This window comes from Notolabrus celidotus, chromosome 8, assembly GCF_009762535.1.
Source record: "Notolabrus celidotus isolate fNotCel1 chromosome 8, fNotCel1.pri, whole genome shotgun sequence".
Lineage (NCBI taxonomy): Eukaryota > Metazoa > Chordata > Actinopteri > Labriformes > Labridae > Notolabrus > Notolabrus celidotus.
Genome location: NC_048279.1, coordinates 12844290 through 12859023, shown reverse-complemented (window position 1 = coordinate 12859023; position 14734 = coordinate 12844290). Strand labels below are relative to the sequence as shown.

General features: G+C 38.8%; 2 protein-coding genes across 3 annotated transcripts in view; both read right to left on the bottom strand.

Moving 5' to 3' along the window:
* The window catches only part of ebf1a (EBF transcription factor 1a), a 66794-nt gene extending 54826 nt beyond the window's left edge, over positions 1 to 11968 (bottom strand). For both annotated transcript variants that reach the window (XM_034689423.1, XM_034689424.1), the window contains exon 1: positions 11871 to 11968. In XM_034689423.1, the coding sequence (XP_034545314.1) occupies positions 11871 to 11923 (53 nt within the window). In that variant the 5' untranslated portion in view covers positions 11924 to 11968. The remainder of the gene's footprint in view (positions 1 to 11870) is intronic.
* il12ba (interleukin 12Ba) lies at positions 7861 to 11882 on the bottom strand. Its single transcript, XM_034689425.1, has 10 exons — positions 11862 to 11882; positions 11718 to 11727; positions 11175 to 11537; positions 10337 to 10424; positions 9950 to 10234; positions 9601 to 9703; positions 9003 to 9244; positions 8726 to 8898; positions 8431 to 8552; positions 7861 to 7972 (listed from the first exon to the last, which is right to left on the bottom strand). The coding sequence occupies exons 4-10, from the start codon at positions 10422 to 10424 to the stop codon at positions 7927 to 7929; spliced, it is 1059 nt and encodes a 352-aa protein (XP_034545316.1). The 5' UTR covers positions 11175 to 11537; positions 11718 to 11727; positions 11862 to 11882; the 3' UTR covers positions 7861 to 7926.
* Positions 11969 to 14734: the final 2766 nt, after the last annotated feature.

Below are 14734 nucleotides of genomic sequence, written 5' to 3'. Positions count from 1 at the left end.
CAAAGAAATAAGCAGGTATATATTTTTTTCATTTGTCACGTTTCTACGCAAGTTTTGTTGCCAACCGGCATTATTTAACATTTTAAATTGACTTTTAATGTTATATTTTCTCCCAGAAAAAGAAACAACAGTCTATGTGCTCATTCAGAGTATCAACTCGGGCAGATTAGGAGCTTAAGAAAGTTTCTGCTCACCAAAAAGCCTGGCAGCCGCTGCGCACATTTTTCTGTTCAGCCCGATGGTTTGAAATGAGCTTTGATTAGATGCATTACAGAAATCTTGCGGGACTAAGTGCTGAATCCAACATAAATACGAGGATTACAGCTAAACTCTGCTGTGCCTCGCTGTCCAAAAATTGCAATCAGTCTAAAATTATTGCTAAAAAAACAATAATTTCGAAAAAATAATGCGTGAAATAAATATTTGCATGGCTGCTCACAGACGCGTGAAACTGCACAGTGGGCTCACATGCGTGAAAAGTGCACAGCAAAGACCAGCTTTGCAGAAAGTGAGGATGTGAGAGCTCTCCTCATCAGTCCTGTTTCCCCCTTTCATCATTCCAGAGTCAGTGCTAAATTGTTAAATTGAATTGTCTGGGGGCCATCTGTTCGATAAGTACTGTTTGGTTTCTTGTAATGAAATGGGAAGAATGAAAAAGAAGCTTTTTCATCAGAGAGGAGCGTTTGAAAAATTGAGATTTTATCAAGAGTTGTTGAAATGACACGTTGATGTTGTTGGGATCAGTTTAGTTCAACTGCGCAATTAAGAGCCTCGATGGTACGCACCATACTTAAATATTGTGTTCTTATTTTATAATCATTTTATTTAAAACGAGTTTAATCCTATTTTCTGACACATTTTATGTTATTCTAAAGTTATATATCCACAAATCTTCTGTGCATCCGACGGACTCTGGAGACTCGGCCAATTTTTATTAAATGCCATAAACGGTCAAGCTCACACTCCTCATCCCCGCAATCACCTCATCATTGTCTATATTTGTTTATTTATGTCTCCTGCTAGGGGAGGAGAAACATGAGCCCCCCACCACGTGAATACACCATACAATAAATAGTGATAAATAAAAGAAACTTGAGATAAAATGTCTCTCAAACACACGTACGCACTTTTACGCACACACACACGTACGCACACACGTTCAGAGTTATCCTTCAGCACATTTGTTTGATTGTAGCCGGCTCTCGCGCCATGATCTGTCTGCCTTGGTCGGCATGCGGGCCCGCGCGAACCCTCAAGGCCCCTTGGGGTGGCATATATTTATATCCCCGAGCACCAACACACACTGTTAGCCCAAATATCACTGTCTCCGTATCCAGAAACACAGATGTCAGTTGGGGCCCGCTGATCCCGCCATGTTAATACTGTGATTTACTAACTCCATGGCAGCCGGACAGAAAGGTTTGCAACAATATCTCCGGCCATTACGCACAGGCGGGAATTCGCGCGCCATGTAAACGATGCAAAGGTGCGTGGATGAGTGTGTGTGTGTGTGTGTGTGTGTGTGTGGTTTTTATTCAAGTGTCCACATATGGGGAGACCATTAAAATCCTCTGCGTGGTAACTCTATCGGACATTTTTGAAGTAAGTGATCAGAAAGGAGCAGTACGCGCAGCAGTACGCTTCCTGTATAACCAACAGATGTTCCCGTAAATCAAAAGGTTGGGCTGATGATAAGAATGGCCTGATTGAATTGAAGACTCATAAAAAATGACTAGTTGTAAAAATCTGACATATGCTTATGAGAATGGGCCTTATGTCCAACAATATGCTCTCTGCTAGACATAAAAGAAGACAAATACAGATGTCAAATGTCCAATTTGTAGACATGATGCCAACAGAATGTTATGTGATGGATAACTAAACAAAAGACAATTTTATGGGTGAATAAATGACTACACTAACATTAAAGGGAATATTTAATTGATGCTTAGCTAAAAGAGAAAAGCTGTGTGAAATGTGAAAAAGGAAGAAATTGGAAAGAAAATAATAGAGCTATCCCTACTGGAAAAACTGCAGAATTAATGTATTTGCACTTTTGCGCATCACATCTAGGGTACATCTTATGATGACCTCTCACTTCTCTCCATGTGACTCGCAGGATTCTCACGCTAAAACCCTTTTCACTGTATTTGGTGCAATGTTGCCATCTAGTGGTGTTAAAATGACACTGCATGTCCAGACTTAAAACATTTCACCCTCTGTAAGGTACTTGCTTTTCTTTCTAATGTAGCAGTTGCACTGGGAGTAGAATGTAGATAAATTACATCTGTCCAAATACTACCGTGATCTGCAAAAGGTCAGTGGGTCACTGGACTGATGAGAACAAGCTGTTTATGTGGTAGATATAGCTGTTGGGATATATTATGTGGATTTTGACTACTTATCCTGCCTTGTTCAGAGGGTTTACCAGAAACGTACATTTTTATAATTCTGTTGTTCCTGTGCTGAATGAAAGAATGTTTTGTCTGGAGTTTGGAGTCAATGATTGCATTTAAATGTAAGGGTTTTCTTTGGGAAAGTTATGTCTAACCCAAAAAAGGCAAAACATGTATTCAAATGTGGTAATATTCTTTTTTACTGACAATAAACATTTACTTTTTTGTCTGTATTTAATGTGCTTTAGCTTTCAAACATGTATGGTTTGCAATGTTTTAACAAAAGAAGAAATTTCATACTCTACTTTCACTGCTTCACAACCTGTTTGGCTAAATGAATCAGGGCATAATTGCATAATTGTGATCCTTTAAGCCAAAGAGATGTTTGTTGTCATATTAAAAAGTCATTTTTGAGGCCCTAGGGAGCTAAATATGTCCAGTATATTTGTCTGTGGGTTGTGATCCGCTTGGCCAAGTTTTGTTTTTTTTGGCCTTGGGGAGCGAAGTTTATACATTAAACAAGCAAGTAATAAAAGGTCAGATCAGAGGAAAGTCTGGAGAAACAAACATAGTTTTGTGTAGTAGTGCTAAGTTATCATTGTGGTTATTATTTTTTGCCAGTCTGCTAACTTTTTCATGCTCCTCTTCCTGTTTTATTCTTTGCATAGAGAGATACAAAGTTGAGAGTCATACTCCTGAGTCTGCTGAATGAAACTCTAACACTCTAACACTGCATATTTAAAGTGTTGATCATGGTAAGTTCAATGGTGAAAATGTGTATTGTCTTGGCTATACTAAAAAATGTGAAGACTGATTAAAAAAAAATTTATTTGTTAGTTTGTATTTATCCACAATTTTCTCATTTAAAAAAATCATGCTTCGGCTATGAGATGCTGTTTTAGCCCTCAGTGCCACATTTGTTGTAAACAAGACATGGATGGATGGATGGATAGACAGACGGACGGACGTAAGAATGGAAAACTTACTTCCACAGACCTAAAACTCCTGAGAGGAACTTTTGGCCTGTGTTTCTTTGACACCACTGAGGACAATCCTCAGTGATGTTGTCAGGGTGGAGCTTGACTCTATGACAGTGGTTATGGAGAGGAGGACACTGTCAAAGCTCCACGCCATCATGGACAAGATCCACCACCCTCTCTACAACGTGCTGGTTGAACACAGGAGCACATTCAGTGCAAGACTCATTCCCCCCAACGCCACAGGAAGTCATTCCGGCCTGTGGCCATCAGACTGTAAAACTCCTCCCTCTGATCACTGAACAATACACACACACACACACACACACACACACACACACACACACACACATACACACACACACACACACACACACACACACACACACACACACACACACACACACACACACACACACACACACACACACACACACACACACACACACCGTTTGACCTAGGAATTGGATTGGGCACATTTTCAATATTTATGACTATCTAGGAAAGGGGTTCTCAAACTTTTTGGAGCCAGGGACCCCTTACAGGTGTGAACACTTTTGAAGGACCCCCTCATAATCACTTGACGATGTGAACTGATTTAGAAATGGCTCCATGCTTGCGAGCTAGTAAGCAAAGCTAAGTAGTAGCAGAACAGTTGTGATGGAGTGAAGTGTGAGTGAGTGATACGTGACAGATAGATGTGAAGGGTCACAATCATATCAGTTTCTATTGTCCCAAAGCTAACTAGGGTGGGAGTAATGGGCACAATATGCTGGTTTCATTGGCACAAATGATCCTCATCTGTAAATATGCTGTTTTTAATGACAAAGCACAATTTTATAATTTATTAGAAATTTATAATAATTATTTCACGGACCCCCATGCTATGGTTCCCAGACCCCCAGGGGTCCTAGGATCCCACTCTGAGAACCACTGATCTAGGGAACCAAAACGTTGCCAATACTCAACACCAAATCTCCCATCAGATCCATTACCTGTGATCTGAGCAAGGACACTTGTGAACAGACTGATATAGATGCACTACAGATGTACAGCTTTCACTTCAGTAAGCCTACACAGCATTCATTACAACCGTCACAACGGATCTCATTGTTCATCCCCTTTGACTTTCTGAAGTGGGGGGGAAATGGATGAACATTGATAGAAACATTTCCCAAAACTGACAACTGCCTTCTGTCAAATAAGCAAACAACTTTAAAAGCGTAAAGGTCAGGGGTGTTAAGTTAAAGATTTGTGCTTTGTCTGCCATGAAAGTGGTTACATCACTTCTCCTATTCATGATGGGGAAGTGAAGAGAAGATTCACCGCAACCTCCTGATCAGATACACTGTGGGCTAATACTGGGATGAGTGGCTCACTATTCTCTATAGGTGTGTTTGTTTCGGTTTTTCATACATGTGACCTGGGATTTTGATGGTCATAAATCAATGTAACCACTTTGTTTATTACTAAGCTGGAAATTTGAGGTTGGGTATGCTCTCTATCTTTAAAAGTGAGTAAATGAGTTTCCATTATATAATACCATGGTGCAGATTTTAAGATATGTTGCAGTGTATGATACAATACAATGCATGTAACATCTATCATTTTTTGTTGTAGCTGACATATTTACCCACTAAATCATATTTTAAAAGCAGCATGCTGTTTGTCCTATCTGAATCTGCCCCGGTCTTCTTACATCTGAGTCTCACAGGCTGCTGATGCTTCGACATGTACAAGGAAATAATTGTCACAATCATTTCCACCTTGCCATCATTTTAGTATCAATAAATTACAATAAATCCTAAACAAGTGAGAGCACTTATTTAACCCAGTGATGGTAGAAGGAAGCAATATCACGCTTCAAATTCAAGCCCTATATTTAATCTGAACTTTAAGACACAATACTACGTACCATTAGTTATGAGAGATCTATTGAAGGTGTAAGAAGCATTTAAATGATGTCAAAGCAGAGCTCATTATTACACCTTATATGTTCAGGCAGTCTAATCTATCGGTTTGTTTTCTAACTGGGATGTTTCACCTCAATGTTCATAGAATTAAACATGGCTGAGAGAAAAGTAAAACAAAATTGGTGAAGGGATTGATTACAGAGACAATGATAAATAACATGGTTGCTACCTACCTTCTGTTAAGGTTAGAATTACAAGATACAGTCACTGAATCTGGGATAAATACCGAGGCGCCTGGGTCTTCCCCGTGGCCTCCTCCCAGTCCGACATGCCCGAAACACCTCCCTAGGGAGACGCCCGGGAGGCATCCTGACCAGATGCCCGAACCACCTCATCTGGCTCCTCTCGATCCGGAGGAGCAGCGGCTCTACTTTGAGCCTCTCCCAGATGTCTGAGCTTCTGACCCTATCTCTAAGGCCGAGCCCAGCCACCCTACCCACAGCTCGTGACCATAGGTGAGGGTGGGAACATAGATCGACCGGTAAATTGAGAGCTTTGCCTTCTGGCTCAGCTCTCTCTTCACCACAACAGACCGGTACAGCGAGCTCCCTCTTCCCCTCACTTGTGAACAAGACCCCGAGATACTTAAACTTCTCCACCTGGGGCAAAGACTCCCCTCTGACCTGGAGAGGGCAAGCCACCCTTTTCTGACTGAGCACCATGGCCACAGACTTGGAGGTGCTGATCCCCATCCCTGCTGCTTCACACTCAGCTGCAAACCGTCCCAGTGCGAGCCGGAGGTCACTGTTTGATGAAGCCAATAGGACGACATCATCTGCAAAGAGCAGAGATGGAATCCCAAGGCCACCGAACCGGACACCCTCCGCCACTTGGCTGCGCCTAGAAATTCTGTCCATAAAAGTTATGAACAGAACCGATGACAAAGGGCAGCCCTGGCGGAGTCCAACCCCCACCGGGAACAAATTCGACTTACTGCTCCAACAATACAGAGACCGGGATAAATCGAATGATATAACATTTTTCTTTTCAAAGTTCTATTTTTTGGGCACTTTCGCCTTTATTGATAGAACAGCTGAGGAGAGAAATGTGGGGAGTAGAGAGTGGATAAGATATGCAGCAAATGGCAGAGGCTGGGACTATAGCCTCAGTTCATGGGGTGCATTTTGACTGCTAGGCCACCAATGCCCCATTTTTCTATAACTGTTAACATTTTGGTAATCTCTTTAAGGCTATGATTAAGGGTCACAAGGAGATGTTACTTCATTTTCACAAGTCAAAAAAGGTTGATGGCATTAAAGGTTGAAATAAGAGACTATCTGCCTGTTAGGGAAATATGGATGAGTAAATCACTGATCACAATCACCATTGACAGACTGAGTCACACTTTCACATCTGTCTGAAGATAACAGCAGGGACTGGTTCTGTAGCTTTTGAGAGGCCAATGCCCTGATGTAGTATTTAGAAATGTGCCATATTTCCCTAAAAGGGATGTTTGAATCAAACCATATTGAGGAACTCTGTCTGACAGCTCAGTTTTCAAATTACAGCACACAGTTCGGGAATTCTGGTATGTCTACATTGTCGTTAGACTTTGTTGTAATCTGGTCCTATTCTGTCATTGGACTAGAAACTTGATTGCTCTGTTTGTCAGCTGTCTCTGAATATAGGTAATACATGTGTAATTGTACATGTGTAATACATGCCGTCATTGAATATAGGTTATACATGTACGAATTCCTTTGACTTATTTCATGTAAGGCAAATGCAGAATATATAACACCAACATTGTGATTTGTTTTTTGCCTTAAAAATTGATATTTTAACTTTAAGGACAGAGGGCGCAAGAGAGAGCAGGGAGGAGATCACAACACAAAAACTATGTCTCTTGGCATGTGACAGAAGAAATACCGTACATGCCATATCTTCTTTAAGAGAGCCGACACAGTTCAGAGCTGAAAGATTTGCTGTCTGTGTGAGGATCAGAGTTTCCAACAAAAAGCCACACTCTTACCTAACCATTATGGGAAAAAACCAAAGCAGCTGACGACATCTAAACCTGCCGTTTGTAGGTCAATACAAACCATTGAGGTTTCTGTTCTCTAATAAAGGTATGAGGTGAAGGGCTCTGCGGTACGGTCCTTAAAAGAAGAAAAGAAAGACAACCTTGCAGTTTTTTTAAACTTTAGGGGGGTACTTTAACAAAGTTCCCAGTCAATAAAAAAATTCAAACTTTTTCAAATCATGGATGAAGATGTTTATTGTAAACAAGTTGAAATCCAGTAAGCAGACCTCTATATAGTCAGAAAACAACGTGATACAAGATGAGATAAATAAAACATAAAAAAGCAAATAATAGGGGTGCTGGTGGCCTAGCGGTCTAAGCGCCCCACATATAGAGGCTATAGTCCTCGTCGCAGGGGTTGCCGGTTCGATTCCCGGCTGGTCGACCATTTCCTGCATGTCTTCCCCCCTCTATGCTCCCCACATTTCCTGTCTCTCTTCACTATCCTATCAAATAAAGGCAAAAAGCCCCAAAAATATAACTTTAAAAAAAAAAAAAAAAGCAAATAATAAAAAACTGTTTATGAGATGTCCAGTTTTGGGATTCTCAGTCCTCTGTTACACATGTTTCTTGTTCTTTTTGTTCTTCTTCTTTATCTTTAATCTGTAATGGAATACAAAGAGAGGGAAATAAGCATGTTTCAAAGCAAGACAACATAATAGCAACATTTAAAACGAAAGTTATAACCGTGAAAGTGACAATGTGAAACATTGTATTAATCTGACCTTAACAGTACTTATCATATTCACAGAGTCTGCATAATAATTCCCAATATGTACTCGCAGGACCAGATTTTGGTACTATAATTGTTCTGTTTTTTGTTTATAAGGTCTTTTTCTCTCAAGTAATACTGAGCAATAACATGTTAGCAGGCTCTGGCTGCATACAGGAAACCAGTCCACATGGAGAGCAACAAGGGGAGGCAAAACACAAAAGACATGCAAACAAGTTTCAAAAAGAGGCTCAACTGATAAACTGACTGAAAATTAGGCCTAATATTTGAAGGTATGAAGACACTCAGGAATCAGGTGACTGAAAAATTAAAGGAGGCACTAACTAACCTCAAGTGGCTCCACTCACTCCATTGTGAGTCACAGAGAGCATCCTTAGCTCGGACACAGACGTCCTTTGACCTGTGCTTGACCTTAAACTGACACATACCTGTAGATTGAACAGTCATGATCTAAAAAAAAAAAGAAAATTAATAATTTGCTCTGTCTTTGGATATTTCTTGTGCAGTATTTTCATTGTTTTGGGATTATCTGTCATTTTGCAAAATTATTGGATGGTCACTTAAACATTTCCAGCTTAATTGAGTTTTTTTAAAATAAGACATAATCGGTGGATTCCTCTTACCCTTGTGGCTTGTGAGTCAGTGCAAGGGTTAACACAACTCTTACATTCCCTCTTGAACTGTGCGACCTGGAAAGTGAGGGGGAAGTAGGAGAAGGGACTGCTCCAGGAGCTCGGGTAACTCCACTCTATCATGGTGGTGTTCACTTTGTTGATTTGCACCTTGTCAGGTTTCACTGTGGAGGAGGAAAGAGAAAGATACGAGTGAAAAATAACAAAGGCAGCAGAAGCTCAATAAGAAGTTAAAGAAACTTAAATGTGTCTCCGACTGGTCTCTCACCGATCCTTGACAAGTAAAACTGTCTGGAGTAGTTCTCCACCAGGAAGTGCTTGGTCTTCACGTAAACTGTGATGTGAATCTGCTGGCTCTCCTCAGCGTAGGGGCAGTGCTGCTCGTCCAGGCAGGAGATGCTGTTTCCACTCTGGTCCACTGAACATCTGAACTTACTGTGAAGTGAGGAGCAGCTCCAGTGCTGACCCCTGGTGTCCACAGAGCACTGGGTGTTATTGTTGTTATAAGCACTGCAGAAAATAGTAAAATATGTCTTTTTTCATTCAGTTGACACTGATTCAGTACTTTTGGCTTTGATTTATCATGCTAACAAGCTAGAATGTCTTTCTATGGACAAATATGTGAAGGAGCTTAAAAAATTAAAGATGTATAGCACGCATAATACACTTTGTTGCTTTTTTCCCCCCACATAAATCTGATCTAATGACATGGTTGGATACAAAAACACCAAACAAGTACTTTCTCTTGTTTCCTTTCATCAAAAGTTATTTATGGGTAACTGTGTAACCTTAGTGCTGACATGTGCCAGAGCAGCATGGTTTTATTGGAGAGGAAACAGAAACTTTTCAGCAGTTTGTAGGCTTACCGTTGAGCTCTGATAAACAGCACTGTGCCAACTCGATTGTGGTGCCAGGTCCAAGAGCAGCTTAACTCCCCATTGTAATTTTGAGCAGAGCACTTCAAATAATCTAAAAATGTAAAAAAAAAAAAAGCAAATAATTATGCAGACATGGAAACACCAACCTGAAGAAGAAGAAAATCATTATCTATATAATTTTCAATATCATAGATGCTGTAAACGGTGACAGTGCAAATATGCTGAGATAGAAACACAAAGACCAACAAAAGAGGCCAAGTATCACCTGGAATCATTTTAAATTTGACAATTATTTAACTGCTGTTTTATAGTGACAGTGTTTTAAATTAGACCTTACCATTGCCAGTTTTCACAAGAATCTTCCTCTTCATAGTTTTCTCTTCTTGGATCAGGACCTCGGTGTAATTAAGAAGAGAGCCGTCCCTGCTGTGGCAGGTGTAGTTGCCCCCTCCTTGTCTTTCCAGCAGCCGCACCTGATACACGTTTCCCCTTTGGGCTTCACTCTCTCCGTTATTCTTCCAAAAAATATCCAGACTCTCGTTGCCTCTTCTTGTCAGCTCCTCTAGCTGCAGGCAGCTCAGAGGCAGCCAGCCCTTAGTGCCATCCACCTCTGCAATCAAAACTAACAGAGAAAACAAAGGATTAGTAAGAGGGTGACAGAAGAGTCGTTTTAACTCTGGAAGAGTGAAGCAGAATAACTTGTCTCCTTAGAGCTCAAACTTACCATGAGGCAGTATAGTCCACCTTCTTATAGGGTTTTGGTGACTGGTTTGTAGAATTACACAGACGGTGATGAAAACACAAAACTTCATCTGAACAACAAAGAGAACACAGAGAAAGTGAGGCTATGATGGCAAATAATTGAAGAAAATAAAGAATAGAGGGCAGGGGAAATTAATGAAATAAAGTCAGCACAGATTAGACATGTTTTAGGTCATTATCATTAGCTATAAAGTCATACAATCACTGTTGTAGTTAGGCAATACCCATAGATAAGTGTAATTTAACAATACATATACACTAAAATTACCTAAATAAATGTGAAATAAATTAAGTCATAAATGATTCAACACATTAAAGCAGGTCAGAAAAAAAAACTCATTAATCTAAAGTAAATATAAAATAAATAGATAAACATGTAACCTCACAAAATCACACAGACTATGATTTGTGTAAGATTTAAGATACATTTTGAAGAAACTGCCCTACACCAAAGTTACATGGAGACACTAGCTATGATTTTATAAATATAAACTTCAAAGACAAGGACTTTGAAATCAAGAAAACTAACTTCAATAAAAAAGTATGTGTGATGAAAATGTAAAAAGGTAGATATGTGTTAATGATAAGGTAGTTATATTAAGTATGCTTCATGTTATTCAGCAAACACAGGATTACTGTCACCTAATGATTAATACAATGTATTTCCTGAATACAGAATTCAACACAGTTTATAGCCTTCCTCTAATTTGACGACATTTTAAACTGGCAGCTACAAATTGTTCTCTTATACAGTAGTATGATTTAATCATGTCTGTTAATAAAGCAAAAAGTCGTCTTACCTTTGCATCAGTTTCCAGAGTGAAAGACGACTCCTCGAGTTGTGACTTTTATGCGACAGTCATTTGAATTTCCCCCACGGTGCCAGGTTTAGAAAAGTCCAGAGGAACTTCGCTTTCGAGCCAGACGTGAAGGCACCATGATGAGATTTATTTACACACCTTTTACGCAGGAACTTCCATCTCACACTACACCACACACGTGTATTTTGACCCATTTAAACTGTGTTCAGTTTAATGTAAGGGAGCTTTCCTGAGTGTGTGCAGCCACCTTGTAAAACACACACACATCACCCTGTCTGTTTACTTTCTGGTTGGCACGGTTCCCGTTTTTCATTTTCACCTTAGCCACCACCTTTTGGTGCACTGGAAGATAGGAGCAACAGGACATGTTATATTAGTTTCGTCCACTGGCTGAGAAATGCCATGTTCTCTCTGCAGATTAACTAAGCAAAATAATCAATCTTCATTATGCAGCCTTTGTAATGAAGGTAAAGTAACAAGCAGCTCTCATCAAGTATCACTTTCTGTTGAAGTGTAGCCTACCTGACGTCACCTGTTCAAGTAAACAAACGATATGTAGCTTTTAAAAACATAGAAAAGTGATAACACAAGAGGGGAATTGAAGGTAGATGACCATATTCGAAAGGAAAAAAAGAATACATTCTGTAATTTAAGACAAAACGTTACCTTTCTCACCTAGTATCGTTTGTTGGGTTTGATGCGATCAGCCTAATTGTGTATACTGGCATCAAAAGCAAGGACACTTCCGGTATAAATCCTTCAGAATAAAATGGTATTCCCTTATAAAAAGGCAACCGTAGTTAAAAAGGAGATGTTACAAAGCAGCATTTTTTTTCTCCTTTTACAATAGCCTACGTTTTACAGAGACCACTGCGTGATATTAAAGTTAGTAAAACTGTTACTAGAGACACTTAAAAATGAGGGTATTCACTTTGGACATTTGGATGAAGGTCCTCTTTGACCCTCACTGTAAACATATCAACACACCTCTGATCTGCCCTTAGTCGAGTTTATAAAAGACGGACATTTATACCAAGTATTGCATTATTCTTATTCTTATTCTTATTTATTTGTATTTTTAATATATATATATATATAAATATATATATATTTGATTGTTTTATCAGCATTATCAATATTTTGGGGCCTAGTTGCAATAAGAAATAACAATATAATATATAAATATTTTTTGCTCCTGCCTATGTTTTGTAACGTGTCAACTCTGAGGCACTACACTATTGGCTATTGCAACAATGAGTCTTGACACAACACGGAGACATACTATAAAAATATCAGAGCGGTTAAATAAAATAAATAAACATCCTTGTCAACATGAACTACTTTTACTTCTATTTTCTTTATTGTAATCTTCTTTTTTTTCCACTATATAGCATTTTTATTTTCCTTGCATCATCTGTTGATGAGCAATAGGCAAAAGATGTTTTATCACAACAACAATGCCAGCAAGTTTTTCTTTAATTTACATGCCATTTATTATGAGTCATCTTTAAAACACGTTTGACACTCCTCACTCACCATGATACTGAAACCACTTTTAAGGAAGAAGTTTAAAAGGCTAGCAGATCGGAGAAGAATGACAAAGAAGCATGAGATAGTCAGGAGGGGGGACTAGGAGTGGAATTATTCAAGACCTTTAATTTATAATGCTGATGGGCAGAATGACACATAGCATGGCAGCCTCTGACATCAGTGTTTGAATGTGTGTGTGAAAGGCTGAATGGAATGTGTTGTGGAAAGCATTTTGAGCAGTTACGAAAAAAGAAAAATATAAAAAAATGCTGCATAAGTTCAGTCCATTTACCATGTGGCCTTATACTTTCAGGTTTATTAGTCGCACAAGAACACAAGTAAAAGCAATGTTATGCAACAATAAACTAACAGGAGGAGAGTTACTGCAAGTTATCATGTCAGACTGATTAGATACAAAACTAAAAGTCTTACAAGTACCTCTTTGTATCCATACATTAGTTTCATTGATTAGTAAGAATGAAACATTTCTCCAGTTCCCGGGTTGTCTTATCACTGTTTGGTTTTGCCCATTTAGTAACATCCAGATTTTAGGTGTGAAAGTTCACAAGGGTAGTTTCTCTCTCTCTGTTCTCTCTGTGTGGCATCCTGTCATCACAACTTTGTTTAGGCTCGACAGAAATGCGTCTCTTTACCACTGTAAACAAAACAAAAAGACACACGAGCAGTATTGATTCACAAAGGTTTATTTGTACCATGATCTGACAAAATGGTCATGACAAACAATATACATCATAGAACAAGTGATGGCAGACAGTTTCATAAACATAAAGGGGCATCAGTGAAACCTATGGTTTCAGTTTCATGACCTGTCATGTTTGTAGTTAGCTGAGGGGACAAACTTCTAACAGAGCAGGAAGTTGAATGGCTTTATTTCTTATCTTCTTCCAATTGTGTTGCAGTAAGATTTTTCTTAATACTATTTAAGGAGAAAAAGAATTCCCCACAGCTATGACAGGAGTTATTTGTTATCTTTAAAGACCAAAACTATCGTTTAAAAATGCAGCTTTGAGATCCAATGTATATAAACCTAACAAAGCCTGTTTGTTATGGAAATGTAAATTGGCTCCTCTCCTACACATGGTCCTGATGTTTTATTATCTTGATCCCATTTGGTTTTATGAGAAGTATTTATAACACTATCACACTATTGTGTCTTCAAATCTACATTTTCCCTTGCAGGTTAAAAAATAAAAAATGTTTGCAAATCAAATCAGTTTCTAAATCCATATTAACAATTTAAAGCACCTCTAACCAGTTTTTTGATTTGGGAATCAAATGCTTGTAATGAAATGCACTTTATGATCTTGACTTTTAGATTTATTATTCAAATAAATGCTGAACTTCCCCATGAAACCATGAGTTAGAGGTAGGAGACGCCCTCGAAGTGTTTTTATCCACAAGTCTATATTGATACACACACTTTTAAATGTGCCATTCAACAGGGCAGTGGTTAATTTCCATCACTGCAGCAGCAGGAAGCATTAAGAAGCTGCGCTGGCTTAACTATGAGACAAAGCAGAGCGCAATTTAATAAAAATGTTCATTTAAAATCCCAAGTGCATCATGATTAATGCTGTAAAGCTGATAGACCCAATTGATAAACCGTGATTTTTAAGTCGTTATAGCAAAAACTATGCAGGAGTTATTTTTGGTGTCATATCAACACTTCTCAAAATAATTTCTGAGACTTTCTTCTTATGATTGTTAGGCAATGACTGTGCAGGGCATCTAAAGGCCGGAAGGTACTACACTTAATACAATTGTAACTAAATTATTATTACATTAAACACAATTAAGAAAGTTTTATGTAACTCAGGGTACAGTTAATGCTCAAATTGACCCTGGCTACCAAATAAGCTAAAGAGATATGGTACCTCTTAAGTATGACCTCAACAATCAAAACCAGGCAAAGTGTGGTGTTGGGTCAATTATTTTATTTCATCTTTAAAGATGTTAAATATTTCTTTCTAAAATCACTTAAATTCCTT

Coding starts and splice junctions, on each gene's coding strand:
- il12ba (XM_034689425.1), bottom strand. CDS start 10,424: ATGAAGTTTTGTGTTTTCATCACCGTCTGTGTAATTCTACAAACCAGT. Junction 10,235..10,336: donor GTGGACTATACTGCCTCATG/GTAAGTTTGAGC, acceptor TTTCTCTGTTAG/TTTTGATTGCAGAGGTGGAT. Junction 7,973..8,430: donor AGTGAGTGGAGCCACTTGAG/GTTAGTTAGTGC, acceptor ATTCCATTACAG/ATTAAAGATAAAGAAGAAGA.